At 33.7% G+C, this 20,625-nt stretch overlaps 1 protein-coding gene across 4 annotated transcripts in view; it reads left to right on the top strand.

The window, feature by feature from the left end:
- The window catches only part of USP25 (ubiquitin specific peptidase 25), a 115,905-nt gene extending 102,669 nt beyond the window's left edge, over positions 1-13,236 (top strand). For all 4 annotated transcript variants that reach the window (XM_033130531.1, XM_033130522.1, XM_033130539.1 and 1 more), the window contains 6 exons: positions 1,342-1,520; positions 2,940-3,018; positions 5,951-6,030; positions 9,835-9,958; positions 12,130-12,325; positions 12,635-13,236. In XM_033130531.1, coding sequence (XP_032986422.1) covers positions 1,342-1,520; positions 2,940-3,018; positions 5,951-6,030; positions 9,835-9,958; positions 12,130-12,325; positions 12,635-12,807 — 831 coding nt within the window. In that variant the 3' untranslated portion in view covers positions 12,808-13,236. The remainder of the gene's footprint in view (positions 1-1,341; positions 1,521-2,939; positions 3,019-5,950; positions 6,031-9,834; positions 9,959-12,129; positions 12,326-12,634) is intronic.
- The last annotated feature ends 7,389 nt before the right edge of the window (positions 13,237-20,625 follow it).

Raw genomic sequence — 20,625 nt, 5'->3', positions numbered from 1 at the left:
GAGTTCTAAGCAAAGCTTATGTGCGCTAATTAGGTATGCTAAGAAGTGAACCTTGATAATCTTGCATGTCAAAATACAGTTAATTTTCATGGCTATTTTTAACCACAGCTGTAAGACTTTAGAATCACACACACACACACACACACACACACACACACACACACACCTCCTAAAAAAGAGTTGGAAATTTTAATTGTAGCCATAAAGCAATTCTCTTATTCTGTTTACAGTGCTAATCTATATAGAAAAGACTTTATTAGCCTTCCCCTTAATGAAGTATAAGAATATATAACTACCACATTTCATTTAATGTTTGTCAGTTACATTTTCTCCCTCTGTAAAATACAGCCACATAGGTGGTAATATCTGTATGGCCAAGAATTGCTTAAAAGAGGCATGCATTTAACAAAGAAAAACCTTTCCAGTAGAATGGATATTTTTGTAATATATTTTGCATGCAGCCCCAGAATGCTTTATGGTTAATAGGGCTAAAATTTATATATGTCTAATATAAATGAGTATTTTTAAAATTACCATCTTGAATCATATGGGCTTCTTGTATACACCAGTGTTTGATATATAACTTTACACATATTTCTATATGACCAGATATTTTCCAGATTATTTGTTCATGTGTGGAAACGTATTAGTATTTATATCCCATTATAATTCATTATAAATTATGAGGTGTTCCTTTCTATAAAGAAAAAGCTCAAACATCAAGTTTGGTAATAGTGATAATATTAATAAGTTATTATTTCACTAATAAAATGCAAATACTTTTGAAGCAACAAGGAATTGTGTGATAACTGCAATCTCAGGGCTTGCTTTTCATCTCTTATTTGTGGACTAATAAGCTAAAAGTTGTAGTGATATTGTTATACGTTCAAGAACCATCCATTTTCCTTCAGATAGAAGTATTCTAGGAGCTGTATTTCAGCCCTAGAATTTGGGATATGAGATGATACATCAAACAGAGGCTAGAAAGCATAGGGTAAGAGAGACTTAGTTTCTCAGTCTTAGGATGCTTCTGCTTAGGCTTTGGCCAGGCTCTGATAAGTTTTATAAAATTACATAGTAAGCTTAGATGTATTATTTATTTTGCCATGTCTCTCTGTGGAAACAATAAGAATATTTATATAGTGAAGGCAAAAGTTAAGGTTTATGTAGTCAGTTTTTACAAAGTTATTTTAAACTATGGACCATGGAACAATATTCTTAGATGTACTACGTACTTTAAAAGGAAAAAAAGCATTGGAATGCAAGAATAATTAAAGTTACAATATTGATTGATTGAATTATTATAATTAGCCAAAATTGATATTGTGTTACATTTTCTAGGCAATTAAGTTGGAGTATTCAAGGTTGGTTAAATTGGCCCAAGAAGATACCCCACCAGAAACAGATTATCGTTTACATCATATAGTGGTCTACTTTATCCAGAACCAGGCACCAAAGAAAATCATTGAGAAAACATTGCTAGAACAATTTGGAGATAGAAATTTGAGTTTTGATGAAAGGTAATTTGAAAATTTGAAATACCTAATTCATATGCTAATATTGTTCTTGTTTTGAAGCTCTCAATGCAATTTTTGAATGTTTGTGTAAGAACAGCACAAAATTTGACTTCACTTTATTTGAACGGTTGCCTTGTAGTTCATCTACAATTTATAATCATGACCTTTAAAAGTTTGACTGAAAATAATTCATATCGTTTTAGTACATTTTGTGAACCAAGGTACTGGTTCACAAACTAAGCAATATAATGATACACAGAAGATTATAACTACTACCCTTTTGGGACTCAATATTTTAGAGAAATAAAGAATTTCTCAATCTTTACACTGGATGTTTGGGGTCAGATAAATGGCTAAATTAATTTTGGTTTACCAAAACATTTTTCTCTTAGAAGCCCCTATAAAACTATTTACTAATGTTAAAAATTTTTAATTTAACCTAGTTAGAATGAATACTATTAAGAGTAACAAGTCTCATTGTAGTCACATTTTAATTCTGATATAAATGATTATCATTTTATGACTGTGTCAAAAATACTGAATGAAAAATATGTTTAGAATATGAGGAGAAATAAAGCTTCTAGGATTAATTCCTTCCTCAACATGTGTCAGTATTAAAATTTAGGATTAAGTGAAATAATACAAGTAAATGGTTTTGAACAAAATCTGGTAGAAAGTGAGTGCTCAGTGAGTGTTGACTGTTACTATTTTGCATAGAAAGTTGGCATCATGATTTTGTTACATATGACTACAAAGAGCTCAGAAATATGACTGATTATGACCTTTATTATCTGGGCTGTCAATGCACTGTTCAAATAAATATATGCTATTGAATTTGGGGAAGGTATTTATGGAAAAATCACACTGACTTTTCATTCTTTGACAATTGTTTGTCCTGGGGACCGAAAATAGTCATTTTGTTTTAATAACCTAATTTCTATTGTGCTTGAAAGACAGAGTAAGATGTGTGATAACTAAATATATTTTCTAGGGATTTTTAAGCTATGATTCTCATCATAAAATTTATTGGAATATTTGCATTCAGACCTGAAATATTAGGCACATTTTGAATTTCTTTTAACTGTTTACAAATAATGCCATTTGGAGGAAAATGTCTTTTGAGCTTGCTTAAAAAATATAAATTATTTAAAACAACACTTTTTTTACCTATGCAATCTTTATTAATAAAATGTAATTTAAAAACCATATATAAATATAACATAGTTGCTATCTTCTTTATATACTTCGTAGCTACCCAACATTGGTCCAAAACACATGTTTTTCACCTAAGTTTATTTGGGAGTTGTTTCCTCAAAAAAGTATTGTTCAGTGACAGTGGATTTCAGTTGCATGTGTGTTGGGTAGTTTAATTTTGTATAACACACATTTTTCAACTTTATGGATTATGTCTTTTATTTAAAGGTGTCACAACATAATGAAAGTTGCTCAAGCCAAACTTGAAATGATAAAACCTGAAGAAGTAAACTTGGAGGAATATGAGGTAATGTGCCTTTGAAGAGGTTAAACTGTAGATTAAGGAATTCTGTAGTTCACTGATCTTCCTTTCATTTTAGCACAACTAAGCACCTGCGAAAATGAAACACAAAGTAGTGAAATAATCTGCCCAAAGTTAACAGAACCTGCATTCTTAAATGCTATACTGTGCAGAACCCATGCTGTATTTTTTTCATTATTTGCTTTATAACATTTCGGGAGTTGTTAGATATTCATTTTAATCATTTAGCGCAATATGTATTTATCATTATTGGACAGTGTTGTACATATGAGAGACAATGTGCATAAGTACTGATATTGTGCTTGCAGTAATTTTGTGCAGAAAATTATCTTCGTGTTTTCTTTGGCTTTAAAATAAATACTTTTTTTTTGTTCAATTGCCAACTCAAATACCTAGTATTTCTTCAAACTTACATTTAACTTTATACTATATGTGGTATATATGTTTATATGCTTATTATTAAATATAATACATTATTCATATATGTATTTAACTATACAGTCTTTTTTAAATTTATAAATCTAGTAAATATTTAGTTTCTTTCATGAGTGCCTTTGATTAATGTTTATGGGAATCTTAATTATTTTAGATTCCCATAAACAATCAGTGTAATTTACTATGTTATAACAGATAAAAGGAAAGATACAGAAAACACTCATTTTTTTATGAAAACCTTTAGCTAACCTGGAAAATAAGGTAACTAATCTGCTAGAGTGCCTCAAAAAACAAAATACAGCAAAATTACAGCAAATGCATAGAATTGTGAACATCGAAAGCTTTCCTTTTGCGACCAGAAAAAAACACAGGGAGATCTGCTATCACTACTTCCATTCAGAGTGGTACTGAAAGTCCAAGCAAGGCAGTAAGGCAACAGAAATAAGCAAAAAGTAAAAGATTAGAAAAGAAGAAACAAAGTTATCGTTATTTGCAATTTTATACTTAGGTAATATAAACAGAATCCATAGATAAATTTATTGAACTAATAAGAGCTTTGCAACATGCAAATCTATGTCAAATATCAATTTTATTCCCTTATATCAATAACAAATAATCAGAAAATGAAAATTTGAAAGATACCATTTACAATAGCATCCCAAACTGTGGAATACCTAGAAATGAATTTAACAAAAAATGTGTGTGACTTTAGGAGACATTGAGCAAGACCTAGATTAATGGATAATGTGCATCGTGTTTGGAAAACTTGGTATTTAAAACGGACACTTTTCCCTAAATGGTTCATTGATTCAGTCCCTACCAAACTTCTAGCAAGTTGTTTTAGGAAGTTTGTTAAGCTGATCCAAAAATGTTTTGGAAATGGGAAGATCTCAGTCTAGTCCTGATATCCTTGAAGAACAAGATAGAAAGGCTTTTTCTACTATTATGCTTGTAATAGTAACATTACAATAGGTTAATTAGAACAGTAAAGCTTAATAGAAGATCTAGGAACGTATTCACAAATAAATGGGCACATAATATATACCAGAGATAGCAAGCAAATTGTTGCTAACTCCACCTCTGTCTCCAAAATTCAGGACTTAATTGTTAATTGTGATGTGATTCTGCAACCCCTCCCAGAGTCGCTTCATCATGTTGGATTCAGCATACTTTTATTCTGTAAATTTCTCATATTCTTTTAAACTGCAGAGCCGTTAAATCTTACAGCTAGTCACATAGCATGTTTTTGGATTTTGTACATCCTACACATCTTTGTCCTGCTGTAAGTCGGGGGTCAGCAAACCTTGACCTGCAGACCAAATCCAGCTCACTGCCTATTTTTATAAATAAAGTTTTATCGGAATACGGCCATTTGTTTATGTGTGCTTTCACACTACAGTCACATAGTTGAGTAGTTACAACAGAGACTGCGTAGCCTTAAGATCCTAAAATACGGACTGTCTAGCCCTTTGTGGAAAAGGTGTGCCTGCTCACAACTCTACGGTAGTTCTGATGACAGTCGAGTGGCAATTTGAATACCTTCCCAGGAAAGCTAACTTTATACTTGCAAGACAGATTTTGCTTTTATTTGTTATTAAAGTCTACTAATAGGAGAATTATGCCTCAAATATTTAAATTAAAATGGTATATCCAGGGAGAGTATAGTTGGCCAATAACTGATTTATATGTTTTTTTCATTTGCTTATAATAATGTGTATATAAAAGCTTTTATTATCAGTATGTCGTTTAGGTTAATCCTATATTGTATTTTAGTTAGTCAATTTTTATTAAATAAGTTAAATCGATTTTTATTAAATAAGAAAAAAAATCATGATTTTTTGTTTGTTTTCTAATGTTACAGGATGTCAGTTCTCAATTGTTTAGTCCTAACACATGCACTGTATTGTTTTTGTTTGTGGAGATAGGACAGTGAAATGTGAAATGCACCTATCCTGTTCATTCTATCTCAGATGAATAGACTATTTAGCTACCACATTTAAAATCAAATGTAACACAATTTGGCAAAATTAAAAGGTTAAGTAAATGTATTGTGATACAACATTTTTTTTCTTAATTTGGCATCAAATAACAGTCTTCAAGCTTTGGTTTATATTAAAGTAGTAACTTCATTTACCTCCTACGTTCAGTATGATGTTGATATGTAACATTTTAATACCATGCTTTTATAATGAGGAATTTTTTTAGAGATAGCCTGATTGATTATCCTGCCTTTGTATTTCTGTTATCTTCTAATGAGATTTTTGTTTAATTCTTCATCAGTGTCTAATAATTTTTACATTTATCATTTTACTAATAAAGTCTTGTTTATCAGAAATTAAATTCTTGGTTTAAGTCTAGTTTATCTTAATTTTGAACTCTTTAATTCAAATAGTTATCAGAACAATGTATTACTTTGTGAACAGTTTTCATCATAGTTTTAATAACTTCCTGTGTACACTTTTAATATTTCTTTCACCTACAGGAGTGGCATCAGGATTACAGGAAATTCAGGGAAACGACCATGTATCTCATAATTGGGCTAGAAAATTTTCAAAGAGAAAGGTAAGGGAAAATGGACACATCTGAAAAGAAGATATTAACTTTTGTACTTAATTCTGTTCAGATAAGACCTTATCTATAGAGAAGATTTTATTCACACTAAACATTTTTAATAAACATTTTACTTTAGAACAGTTCTAGGTTTACAGAGAAATTGCACAGTTAGTACAGAGTGTTTCATATACCCCATATACAGTGTATTTTTTGTTTTAAATTAGATCTATAAGGTTGGCGTTATTGTGTTTTTATCTGATCTCAAACACTGCAGCTGAAGTTTAGGATGAAACAGGATTATATGGGAGCCTAGAAGTTTGCTGGGACCAAAGAAGCTGGTAGCCTAGCATGTGGAATATTGGTGTTCCCTGACGTCTGCCTGCAGGACACCTTCCTTTTTCATATTCTGTCTGAGTCTAATCGTGACCTTACGTCTGAAACAGTGATTCCAGTGTGTCTCTTTGCCTGAACTTTCAGGTTCTATAAAAAATACAAAAAACGGACACATTGTCGATTATTTTTCATTTAAATTACAAGTGGTTTTAACTGTAATATTGTTATGTATTATTATTTTAATTGTTACCAAGAAGAAAGGATGGGTATTGATTATTTACCATTACAGATTACTCACTAGTTTGCATTTACTTATTTCTGCACATATTTCTTAATTCATATCCTTTAACATTAACTTACTTGACAAGTGATTTGTTTTAAAAAGTGTTGTATTTTAAATAGTGCTCTACTGCAGCCAGGTGAAAAGTATATTGAATTCTTTCTTCTTTTACTCTCCTTTCCCTTTCCTCTTTCCCACCCCTCCACCCCCACTGAGATAATGATGCTTTTTTTTTTTTTTTTAATGACAACATAGATCTTTATTTCTGGAGCTATGCCATCCATCATGGTGGCCATCAACCATGTGTGACAATTGAAACTTTTTAAAACTGAAAATTTAATTTCTCAGTCAGACTAGCCACATTTCGCATGTTCAGTAGCCACATTGGGCTAGTAGCTATTGTATTGGCCAACACAGATACAAAACACTTCCATAATTACAGACAGTTCTGTTGGGCAGTGCTACTTTATTGGTTTGACAGGACGCAATGTTATTATTTTTACACTTATCACAATTTTAGAAGTATCACATAAAATTAAAAAGTAATGTTAATACTTGGTTACGAATTATGACAATCCTAGTGATTGCATAATTTATAAGATAATTCACATTGGTCATTGAAATAAAAAACTATTTTGATAAATAGTTCTCTTTTATTGTTATTTTTTTGGTCAAAGTTTTATTTCTTTAATGGGAATATTCAAATTCACAGTAGGATTTCTGAGATTTGTACTGATGTGAGAAAAATATTAATATGTAACAATTGAATAGTGTCTAAGACCAAAAAGGCATTTCCATTTTACAGATAAAGAAACTAAGCTCCCCAGTGTGATAATTTTGTCAGGTCACACAACTAAGTAGGGAGAGAAAAATTAAAATAGAGAGACCCCTGTACTCTTTATAATTTAATGAAATCAGATAAGCACAAAAAGTATTACACATTTATCTCATTCAGTAAGAATTAAAAAGATTAAACTGTCACTTTCTAGCTCTCTGCATAGTGCCTACATTAGCTTTTTTTATTTAACATTTGATAAAGGTCTTTAAGGTATAAGTGGGAAATATGTTGAAATTTCATAATTTTATTGTTCAAAGGTCAGTATTCTAGTATAGCAAATGTTAATTCAATTGGAAGAAATCAACTAGAAAGTTAGTAACGGTAACAAATTGTGTTTATGGAATATTGTAAAGAAGAAGTTAATTTTATCGCTTTAAATACAGCAGTTACCATAGCTAGCAGCATATAAAATACTGCCAAAATTTTCTGTCAGACTTGTTTTTAAGGAAAACATAGCACTTAAAAGCCATGAAAGGAACACTTATTGATGAGTCATTGTCAATTCTATAAGTAGTGAAGTAAAATCATGTTTTTAGTAACCATAATGTTACAGTAGTATAAGTGAAGATAGAGAATCAACCAGGCTCCATAGTCTTATTTTATCTTTAGTAAGAATCTTTTAACCAGACTGCTGAATCTTATTCTGAATTATTTGAAAATGTGTTTATAAGACTTTAAAAGTTGATAAAGCATGGAACATTTTGTGCACCTCAGTCGAAAATTGGAACAAGGTCTCGGTTCCAGGGCTATTCTCAGGGAGGTGACTCAGGTCTAGGAGGCCAGATATGAATGTCATTCAGAGAAGACCTTTTTAACAGGAAACTTAATAGCTGTAAAAGAAAAGGTAGATGTGCCAGCAGACTCCTTCAACTTAGTGGCAAAAAACAACATTTAATATTGTCACTTCCTTTTTTTATTCATAAATAAAACAAAAAATCTTTAGTTGAGATTGTGTCCATATTATTTCAAAGTCAAGTTTCATAATACTAAGTTTTCTCAAAAACGAATTCCTAGAAGAAGCCTTTTTCAATAAGTGTGTATAAAATAACTTATTTTTTTAAGACATAGTTTCAGGTATGTAATTTGACTTGTCATAAATGTGTACATTAATTTCCAAATAATTCTACCTTTAATCATTGGAGTATAGAATTGATTTGTATCTAAGCATAAGAAATTAAATAATAAACAATAACACTGATTGGCAGTGTACCCTAGAATTTAAAGATAGATTTTTATTGTAGTATTTCACTTTTTATTACATTTTTCTGAATTAATCTATGGGAAGATATGTTACGATCGGACAAACTGAAACAATGGAGTTATCTTGAAATATCTTCTGTGTTTCGGTTATACAAATATATGGCTGTATGTGTTTTGTCCTGTGGCATATTAGGAGAAGGATAATTATTTTAGAGGCAATTATAGCACTCTTAAACATTTTTCCTCTCCCTTTTTAAAAACCAGTTTGAACTTCATAATACCTAGATTTTATTAATATAACATATAATATTACTTACGTTAAATATAATACAAAGGTCTACCCTGACAGCTTTTTATTTGGTATTTTCTTTTGTTTGCTTACATCCCACTAGGTTTCCCAAATTTAGAGGCATTGTTCTTTTCCCTTTCTACTTCTGTCATCTCCTTTGGATATTCTCCCCTCTGTCTTTATATTCTTCTCAACGTCTAGAACTGTGCTTGCGCATCGAAAAAAACCTGACCAAATAGTCACTGAATGAACCAAAAGATGTTTGTGATCAAAAAACAAAGTAACACCCTTCCTTCATACAAAAGGGATATTATGTTGTTAAATAAGTAGCTTGTTGACTTTCATATGTCTTAATTTTGACTCTAAATGGAAGACATCAGGAAAATAAATGCCAAAGCAGACAAAATGAACTACCAGAATCAATCAATTAAAGCCTTTGTTTTGTTTTGTTTTTTGATTTTTGTTTTTTACTTGTTAAGGTATAACTATCTCCTAATTTCAGATGTATGCTTTTTAAAATTTTTTTTTTCAGTTATAGTTGACATTCAGTATTATTTTATATTAGTTTCAGGTGTACATTGTAACGGTTAGATATTTACTAGTGATTCCCCCTTATTAGTCTAATACCCACCTGACACTATGCATAGTTATTACAATATTATTGACTGTATTCCTTATGCTGTGCTTTACATCCACATGACTATTTTGTTTCTAAAACAATGCTGTCAGTTATATAATGCATTCGATGACATTTTTTATCATAATGTTGTTCTGGATAACCAAAAATTTAAATGTTTATTTAAAATGTTTTGTAATTCTTGTTGACTTTTTAAATAAGAAATACTAATGCTATATGTTTCTTTTCATTTTAAGTTACATAGATTCCTTGCTGTTCCTTATCTGTGCTTATCAGAATAACAAAGAGCTCTTGTCCAAAGGCCCATACAGAGGACATGATGAAGAGTTGATATCACATTATAGAAGAGAATGTTTACTAGTAAGTTGAATACACATAGTATGTCTTTACTTTGTCTTACATTGGGCGAATTTTCCAAACTCATATATAAGTGATTTGCTCTATAAACTCTGATGAGGTAGAAATCATGGTGATGTCTATAATCAGGTCTGCTCCCTTAAGATGAGAGAACGCACTCAATTCTGTATCCCTTCTTCTTCATGGATCCCAAGTATTGCACGTGATAACCCATAAATGTTCTTAAAATGGGATCGGTATGGTTACATTTTTATATTTAGATTTTTTTCATCACTCTACCACTCCCTTTTTTGGTAGAAGAGGAATGGCTGCATAGAGCACAAGGAATTACCATTATTCCAGAAAAATGATAGGGAGGTCTGAGTTTTTATAAGTAGCAGTATATTTGGTGGACATCGGTCAAAGGATCATGGTAACACAGTATCCTTTTTTTTCACCTAGTCATTAGTAGTTTTTTCCTCAAATGTTATTACTCTCTTTGTGCTGAATATTGCTGCTATTATAAACTTTTTAAAAATCTTTATAGCAGTTTTTTTGTACCACAAACTTATGTACCTTAGTGGATGAGTGGGAAGAAAAAAGTAGAGTCATCAAAGTTGCGTGACTTTCTGGTTTTGTGTTTGGCTTTGGGGAATCTTCAGAGGGTAAACAGAGTTGGTTTTGGGCAGATTATATTTAAGGTATTTCCAGGACATGTTTTAATTCAGTCTTTCCATTCATTCCGTAGTTACCAAGTCCCTTGATTTCATTTGCTTCACCATTTTCTATACCGTCTTCTTCACACCCTTGTGCTTCTGCCTTACGTGAGGCTCTCACCCTCCTTCCTCTGTCCCCTCTGCTTCTTGATTTCAGTCGCTACTCCTTTGTAGTCTGTCATCTCCTATACTGCTGCCAGAATTTTCTGAAGACAAGCCCAATCATGCCAAACCTAACATTAAATTTCAGAGTAATAACTTAATATGTCTTTGCATATTGTAAAAATTATAGTAGATACTTGAAGGCTAATCTCATTTAATCCTCTTAACCACTATGTAAGGAAGTATAATAATAGTATCTTGTTTTTCAGATAAACTGAAGCTAAGAGATTACTTATTTTCTCAAAATCAGGTTATTGGTTGGTGGCTGAGTTAGACTTTTAGCATAAGCCCCTCTGCAAACTAAAGACAAATTGCACAAGAATCATATAATATAAACACAAATGATGTAATTTTTATTTAAAATTCAGCTTAAAACTAGTCATTTAAAAATCATATGTATCATGCTATAAACACAAGATTTCAAACATAAACCCTTAAAATTAATGCTCTTGTTTTACCTGTATTCCTTATCTATCTCTTACGTCTCTATTTTTTATCTTAAGGATTTCTCAGTTCCCCTAGATCAGGAGTCAGCATACAGGGTGTGTGTGTGCCCTAGCCCATCACTTGTTTTTTATAAATAAAGTTTTATCAAAACACAGTAATGCTCATTCATTTACATATTACATAAGACTGCCTTTGTGCAACAATGGCCGGGTTGAATAATTGCAATGGAAGCTATTGTTCTTGAAGCCTACAATATTTCCTATCTTGTCCTTCACAGACAAAGTTTGCTGATCCCTGAACCAAATTGTAGGCTCCATGAGTTTTCTTTATTAATCACTTGGGTACCCCTGCATCTAGAACAGGCATATAACATGAACTCAGTAAGAATTTTCTCAGGGACTAAATGGATCGATTACCTTTATATTGTTGTCCCAAGGAATATATTCAGTTGACATTTATAGAGAACATAATGAAGAGTTTTTCAAAATTAATGTAGAGTCTGAATTTCCTTATTTTTAAAATTACTTTGAGTGCTTATTAAATTTTAGAATTGGGAGTTCACCTCGAGAATAAATAAAAATTGGCACCTATAGTGATGATCAAAGTAGTATAAGCTGGACATGAACTTTAAAATCATGACAACAGTATTTTTCCCACTTCTTTTTCCTTCTATTTCTGTTGTACATATAGCTTTCTCTAGGAGAGTTTTCCACGCTAGAATAGGTTGAGATGATTTATTTTTCCTGATTGCCCTTTGTTCTAATACTGTTCGGAGCATACTTACTATATTGTCTTCAGTATTTACACATACAGGTGTCTTTTGTTTCATTAAAAAGGAAACAAACCTATTCTTTTTCTCATTGCATTAAGAAATTAAATGAGCAAGCTGCAGAACTCTTTGAATCTGGAGAGGATCGAGAAGTAAACAATGGTCTGATTATCATGAATGAGTTTATTGTCCCATTTCTGCCCTTGTTATTGGTGGATGAGATGGAAGAGAAAGATATACTCGCTGTGGAAGATATGAGAAATCGATGGTGTTCTTACCTTGGACAAGAAATGGAAGGTGAGTTTAAACAATGCTAGTGCACACCTGGGTTGTTGGGATTAAAAGCAGTTAGAATTAGGTGTTATTTATTCTTGTCTTTATACTCTGTAATATTCACATCATTACTTTTTTTATTCACAAACTAAGCTGTTCACACTAAGCCGTTGCCATTTATATTTTACCTCTTTCCCCGAAATAGTAACTACTTTATATATATTGAAAATACAGTATGAACCGAGCAGTCCAAGTTAATAAACCATGTTGAAGATGGCAATTCCTCCCCCTCCCTCTCTGCCCTTAGTTACCTTTAATTGTTTGTATTTCCAGCACATCTCCAAGAGAAGCTGACAGATTTTCTGCCAAAACTGCTCGATTGTTCTACCGAGATTAAAGGTTTCCAGGAGCCGCCGAAGTTACCTGCATATTCCACGCTGGAACTGTGTGAGCGGTTTGCCCGAATCATGCTGTCCCTCAGCCGAACTCCTGCCGATGGAAGATGAACGGCACACACTTGCCCTATACACACTGTATAAACTTGTTTTAGTCCTTAACCCTTGCCTTCCTGTCACAGGGTTTGCTTGTGCTGCTATAGTTTTTAACTTTTTTTATTTTAATAACTGCAGAAGACAAAATAACTATACAGACTTTAGCCGGACTGCAAACAATAAAGCTGAGAATCGCATGGCACTCAGACTTTATTTCATCCAGAACTCATGTCTAATTACAAATCTGATTGATTTTATTATGGCAAAACCATGTTTTCGCCACCTTTCTGTTACAGTATTACTTTGCTTTTATCTTTATCTATAAGCTTTCCATTCAGTCTGGATCCTTCCATGACCACAGCCATTTAAGTGTTCGGCACTGTGTACGATACATATTTGGTAGCTTGTAAATGAAATTAAAGAATAAAGTTTTATTTATGGCTACCTATGTGTTTGTAAGCAGGTATATTGTATATTAGTGTATTATTTTACTTATATAAATGAATTTTGGGGATTGTTTAAGATTGGGTAATGAATAGGTTAATACAAACTTAATTTTGCTCTGTTAGCGCATTGAAAATATACTAAATATTTGACACTTAAATATAGCTATATTTTTGATTAAGTTGTTAAACTTAATATGCTATCTAAACCTGTTTTGAATTCAAATCAGGTTTTCAGTGAATTCTAATCAGGTTTTCGGCTGATATTTAAGTCAAGTACACTGAAACTTTTAACCTTTTCTTAGATTAACCTTCTATTTTTTTATGTATTTACAAATAATATAGTAAGGTGACTATTTCAAGAGATACCAGAAAAAAATACTTGAATAAGGGCTATTTAATAGTGAAATTATAAGAAATATGTATATGTATATTTACACAAACACACACATGTACACATACACACACATTCTTCATAATGGAAGATAATGTTTTGAATTATATAATCATTCTATTTTTGTAAATTGTATACCACTTTAATTGAAAATGTTCTCTACTAATCAGTGCTGTGAAATGAAGTTGATATTGTTGAACTAGAAGTTACGAGTATCTTACCTGCTTTTATTTACCTCCTTTTCAAAAAGGAAAAAGCTGTAGAACATTTTATGGATGGAACTTCTGTTTAATGAAGTAATGTTGTGAATGAAAATCAATGCTTTAAAGGTAATCATGTTACCAACAACCTATTTTTGAATTTATAAAAATTTCTTTATAAACAATACTTTGTTAGCATAGTAAAATATATCATTATACTATGTGTATGTTTGTTGTAGCGTCGCCAAACTAGTGCTTTTTGAAAGTGCCTCTCGCAAAAGGCCCTGGATGGAGAAGGAAAAAGAAAATATTAAGTCATTAAATGATGCCACTCAAAAAGGTATCAGCTGCTAAGGTATTAATGACAAGGAATTGGTACTATTTCTGTTGTGAAGTTAGATTTTGCCGATTGTAGCTATCAGAATGTGTTTTGGTGTAGATTTTAAATTCTCTACTTGAGCAGAAGTCATATTTTGCATTGGTTTTCAAATCCGGTCAAAAGTTTAGAAACTTGGTATGTAGTATCAACACTTTTGTAAATTATCTTCAGTATTTTATAATATTCTACCATAACGGTAAAGTGGTTTGTGTTTATGTCATAACTGACTTCTAAGGCACAAAGTGCTCAAACACCATGTGAGAATTACTCCTTTCACAAGCCACATCCGGGGATCACATGTGGCTCTTGTGCCGACGGTAAGTGTTATTATTATATTTACTTTGTAGTTAAAAGCCAGGTTACTCATTCCTAGTAAAGAATATGAAGTACTTATTTACAGAAGTGACCTTTTTCAAGACCTGGGGAAACTTGTTTTTATGTCAGCTTTTAATCTAGTCTTAAGATTTGGGTCAGTAAAATTTCCATACACTATTTACTGAGTTAAATATAATGTATAGCTAGTAATTTAAAATTAGAACTTCATTAAGCTGTTGTCCATGGCCGATTTCACTGTGATTGAAATAACACTCATTTTGATTACTGTAGTCCTCTTTTCCCACCTCCCAAAATTACATTTTGAAGTAATTTAGGGTAGAATTCAAATAGAAAGAACTTAAGACTTATAGGAACTTCTTATAAACACAGGGTTTAGGCCATGAGTGAACCTATGAGACCCCACTAATACTTTTCAGATTCATTGAAATACTGTAATGACCATACACTAAATCACTTGTTCTCATAATGTGGTCTCAGACCAGCAACTTGAGCAACATCTGGGAACGTGTTGGAACTAAAAATGCTTGAGCCCCACAGCACAACTACTGATTCAGAAACTCTTCAATGATCTGTGTTTTTATAAGTCCTTGAGATGATTCGGATGTCTGCCGAAGTTTGCGAACCGCAGGCTAAATAAAACTATTAGCAGCATTTTATGTACCTTAAACTGATAAACTGATGCTATTTAATTTCTATTAACTTATGATCCCTGTTTGTTGGAAGATTTTCAGTATTTCCCTGACTTGTAATTTCAAGGAAGTGATTAAAAATTCTTTTGCTTAGTTTTAGATTTGAGACTAAGGTGATTTTTCTCCTATATTGATTTTCTAGAAGGTCAGTGTGTTTGTTTTATGATGCAGAATTGTTGACCTCTACCTCTGGGTCCCATTATTCCCCAAAAGTATAGTCACTCCAATGCTTGGGGGATGTGAGTAAGGATACCCTTGTGTAACCTTTTTTTTAATTTACATCATTAAACAGATTAAATACCATTTGTTGTACCCATGATAACGTCATCCAAAGTGTGTGTGTGTGTGTGTGTGTGTGTGTGTGTGTGTGTGTATGTGTGTGTGTATTTTGCTCAGGCTTCCATAGCAAATTACCACAGACCGGCTTGCTTAAACAACAGAAATTTACTTTCTAACAGTTCTGGAGGCTGGAAGTCCAAGACCAAGACATTGACAGGTTGAGTCCCTCATGAGGCCAGCATCTCCGTGGCTTACAGACAGACGGCCTTTTCACTCTGCCCTCACGTGGCCTTCTCTCGGGCGTGCGCATGTCTCTGGTGTCTCCCTCTTATATGGATGCCAGTCACGCTGCATTAGGGCCCCACCGCGAAGACCTCATGTAGTCTCTTCAACACATGTATTTGTGTTGGGGGCGTCACAGTACATAACCTGGCCCATCACAGGGCCCAGGGTATATGCCTGCTTTCCAAAACAGGATTGTTAACATACCTTTAGCCCCAGGATTACAGTGCAGGTATCTATAATTTTCTGCTCTTACATCTGCTTCATTGCTTTCTTTTACTTTCACTTAACTCAAAAACGCTATTAAAGTTATAGCAAATCAATTAGAAATTGCTCACAATGCATCCAATCAGTGTGTTTTCACTGAACAAATCTGCAGAATGAATGCAGTATTCCATGTTGACTTGTCCTGGTTCATGGGTTTATTTGTCGGTTTCACGTCCCATTATACCCTGGATCTGATCCTGTTTTCCTAGCGTTGTTGTTCTTACCTACTCTACATCCCTTTTCCGTTCCTCATCCCATCCCCGGCCTGGAGGTACTACTGGTAACCGTTGCGGCCGCATATTTCCCCGTGTTTGGATAATGTCATGTGGTGTGTACACATAAGCTGCGGTGGGTTTGGGGGAGAAGGAGTGGGTAGGGGAGGGGTCCTTGCTTTTACAAAAATGAAATAACCACCTATTTTACGTGTTCTTTCCCCTCCTGTAGATTCTAGCCTCCAGTCCTCTGTTTTCTAATTAGCTTTGATAGAGGTGGCTTAGAATAATCAAATAATAACACTAATAAAAGTTAAATGAGTTATGATTGACAACTATATACACAATTGAGTACACACATGTGCGCATACCAGAATTTCAAATACTGTTCATTCCATATACAGTTCTCAGGGGCTTTTTCAAACCTTCACTACCATCCTCAGCCTCAGCTCCAGGAAAAACCAAACGCTCCTTTTTTGCCTGATGGGTACATTGCGTATGACCCTCCCTCAGCTTTACTCCTCCCGACCTGTGAGCTTACAGGTAATTATTAGTTAACCAGGATGTAATAAGGGGGTGGGCATTATTGATAATCCAATGTTATGAGGGAAATAAATGTAGTATAAAGTGAACTTACAAATTTAAATTACAGCCAGTATTTTGGGACATAATTTCTACAAAATTAATTCAGAAAGTTCACTTTTTTTTCCTCCTTATATTAGCCGAAGACCTGTACTACATCAGTTTGTTCTTTAGCAAATGGTCCTCTCACTTTTTCAGTAATATAGAGCTAGACTAGTATGCTCAACCCTGATTGTGCATAGAAAGCATGTGAGGCATGCTCTTTAAAATGGGTCTAGGTCTTACGTGGATTCTTAAAAGACTTGAAAAAGGAGGATATTTGGTAGCTGCTTCTCCAACTTCTAATTTTTCGAAGAATCACCTGTGGCCCCACCCTGAGAGATTAATTGTGCCTAGCTAACGTATTTGGATGGAGAAATTTGCTTTTTGCATTAGTGTGTGTCACGTGAAAAGGCTGGGGGTTAAGTTTACCAATGGCCCCTCAGCCATGGGCATATTTATTTTGGTATGTGCCAAGCCAACGCTGCACTCAGATTTTTCCGTCTTGAACTTACTGGACTTCTGTCTCCTCTGAGCGGTTTAAGAGGACAGGCTCTAGAACCAGAGTGCCCAGGTCCAGACCCTGGTCCAGCTAGCTGTGTGTGGACGTTGAGTGAGCTCAACTTTTCTGTACCTCAGTTTCTCTGTCTATAAAATGGAATTACAGAATAACCTAACAGGATCCTTAAAAGATTAAATGAGTTTCTATGTACAACACTTAGAAAATCTCTGCCGCATAGTAAGTGTTCAATAATTGTCAGCCCGTTTTATAATTTGTCACTGTTGATTACTCCTGCTCCTGATTTTCAGAATCTGCCTGAGACAGACTTTTTTGAGCTACACTAATTCCTAACTATATTCCTTATCATTTCCTCTTCTTTCTGTTTTCTAAATATCACGGTTGTCAAGGCCGCTTCTAACCCTTCACCTTTCCTGTGTGGTTATGTCTACTAGTTTGTCTTCCTGCACTGCCTACATGCTGATGATAAACTGTTTCTAACACAATCTTAGGAGTTCTAGGCCCATATGTATTTCCATATAGACTTAGATGTTTCATAGGCACTTTAAACTTTGCATATCCAAAAGTGAATTCATCACTTCTTCCCAACCTAATGTTCTTAATTCCCTTGGTTAATTACATAATCCAGAAATGGGAAATTAAATTATTTTATTTTCCATTGATTACCAAGTATCGACATGTCAAATTTTTTAATACTTGCTCGTGCATCCCTTTACTACTGTTCTAAAGCCTCTCATCTCTTAATTTGGACAATTGGATTTGGCCTCTAGTGAACCCTCTGTCTTTGATCTTGTGCCTACAATTCATCTTCCACACTGTTGGCAGAATAATCTTTCAAAGAGTTTTCACATGTCTGTCTTCCACTGCTGGACTGAGCTTTAGAAGAAGATGGTACCTCTTGTTCTTGTAACCCCAATGCCTGTTAAATATCTTGCAGCTTAATAGAGGTGAAGTTTTGAGGGTTCTCCAGCCTTCCAGTCACCTTAGACCTCCTTTCATGTGTCACATGAAACGTACTTATTTTCTCTTATTTGTACTATGAACATATTTAATACTCTGGAGAATTTTTCATTATTTATACTTACCATAAGCTTATAAAAGTTAAAAGGGTTCAGGCATAATTTTGGTCAACCTACTTTTTCTTCTACATTTCATATAACTATTTCCCTGCTGTTTCTTTCCAAGTATAAAATTACTGGTTTCTCACATCACTTCTGAAGTCAAATTCAATTTAGCCAATATTGTATTCTTCAATACAATAGCCACTAGCCACACGTAGCTATTTAAATGTGAACCAGATAAAATGATTCATACAAGCCACATTTCAAATGCTTAATAGCCACGTGACTACCGTATTGGCTACCGTATTGGGCAACATGTTTTAGAATATTTCCATATTCACAGAAAGTCCTATTGTACAGAGCTGTCCCAGACCATTCCTGATAAGGGCATCTTCCTCCAATACCCCTGGAACATTCAAACACCCTCCAAGTGCTAACGTGAGCGAGTTGGCCTTCAGCATTCATGTCTCTATCTTGATCCTGCCATTACCACTTTATTACATCTGCTCTTCAGATAGCACCGTCAGCAGCATGTGCCCAATCAGGAAAGCCCACACTAGGTATTTCAACAGAAATGTGGAGGAGACATGAGAGGGTAGTCCAGAGATCCTAACTGCAGGAGGCAGCTACTGTTCCTAGGGGTAGAGAAACAAACGGGAAATCACTTAGGGTTACCAGAAACTTGGAGCTTCAAAAAAAGGGTCCCTGTGGCATTGTTGCTGAGTCTGAGGCACTTCGCCACCTAACTGCTCCTGCTGCTGCTAAGCGAAGCAATGAAGATAGTTCTAGAAGTTCTTAAAGTATTTGAAAACGAGTCAACTGACACGATTAGGTCAACACTGGTAGGATTGGCAATCAAAGACAGAAGTAAATCTGGTTTTCATTTTCTACCTTCCAAATTTCCTCTAATAGAACGTACCGGCAGCACCTAAATGGAATGCAGCAAAGGGGTCAGGAAAATGCAGTTTGCAGAGTCCCACCACCAGCGTCACAGAGCAGAGGACAGAAGGGTAGACTTGGAGCTGAGAGACAATAGACAGAAGCAACACACTAGTCCTTGCAAAGATTCCATTTTTTCTCCAAAGATGCCAATCCCTAAAACACCAAATATTCAGGAATGTATTGGTAGACTATCTCTGGGACCTCAACAGTAAATGTACTTGTCCTGATTGTAATCTGGTTGCTATTTTCTATAAAATGAGACCTTTTAATGATGCTATTTAATGCTTCATTTTTAAAATCAGTGGAGGGATGTCTATATAATAGGAATTCATTCCCATCCATTCAGTCACAATTTTTGCATGCATGCCACATGTCACACCATCTGCCAGGTAGTACGTACATAAAACAAACTATGTAACAAGACAAGTAATGATCCACCCAATTCATCTATCTACCCAGAGTTAGACACTTAAGATTTTTGTGTTGATGCTTCTAGACATATTTCTTTGCAGGTGCACTTGTACCCACGCACACATACAGACCACTATATCTAAGCGATTTCATAAAATTTTGAAAAATATAAATATAGACATATTTGAAGAAAGTGTGTAGATACAGATCTACCTGTCTTAACTGCTGTATAGTATTTCATTATAAGGAAAATGCACTATAATTTTATTCATGAACATACAATGTAGGCTGCTACTTAACGTCTGTGCTATATTTAATACTTTTGTTTTCCTAGTAAATTTCTAGATTTACAATTTTTGAGTTACCGCATACACAGATTTAAAATTTTGAGCTAAATTGTCAAACTGTTCTTCACCAAAATTATTCCAGATTACACTGCCACTACTAAAGTCTAAGAGTATTTCTTCACAAGTTCAACAACATAGATTATCAGTCTTTAATATTTTTCAGTGACAGCCAAAAGTTTATTTTTTTCTTTTTCTTTTTATTTTTTTTTTAATTTAGTGGGGTGACAATTGTTAGTAAAATTACATAGATTTCAGGTGTACAATTCTGTATCACATCATCTATAAATTACATTGTGTGCTCACCACCCAGAGTCAGTTCTCCTTCCATCACCATATATTTGATCCCCCTTACCCTCATCTCCCACCCCCCACCCCCCCTTACCCTCTGGTAACCACCAAACCATTGTCCGTGTCTGAGTTTTGTTTTTTTTTCCTTAGACGTTTATCATT

This window comes from Rhinolophus ferrumequinum, chromosome 2, assembly GCF_004115265.2.
Source record: "Rhinolophus ferrumequinum isolate MPI-CBG mRhiFer1 chromosome 2, mRhiFer1_v1.p, whole genome shotgun sequence".
In the NCBI taxonomy this organism is placed as follows: domain Eukaryota; kingdom Metazoa; phylum Chordata; class Mammalia; order Chiroptera; family Rhinolophidae; genus Rhinolophus; species Rhinolophus ferrumequinum.
This window is presented reverse-complemented; position numbering and strand designations above follow the sequence as displayed.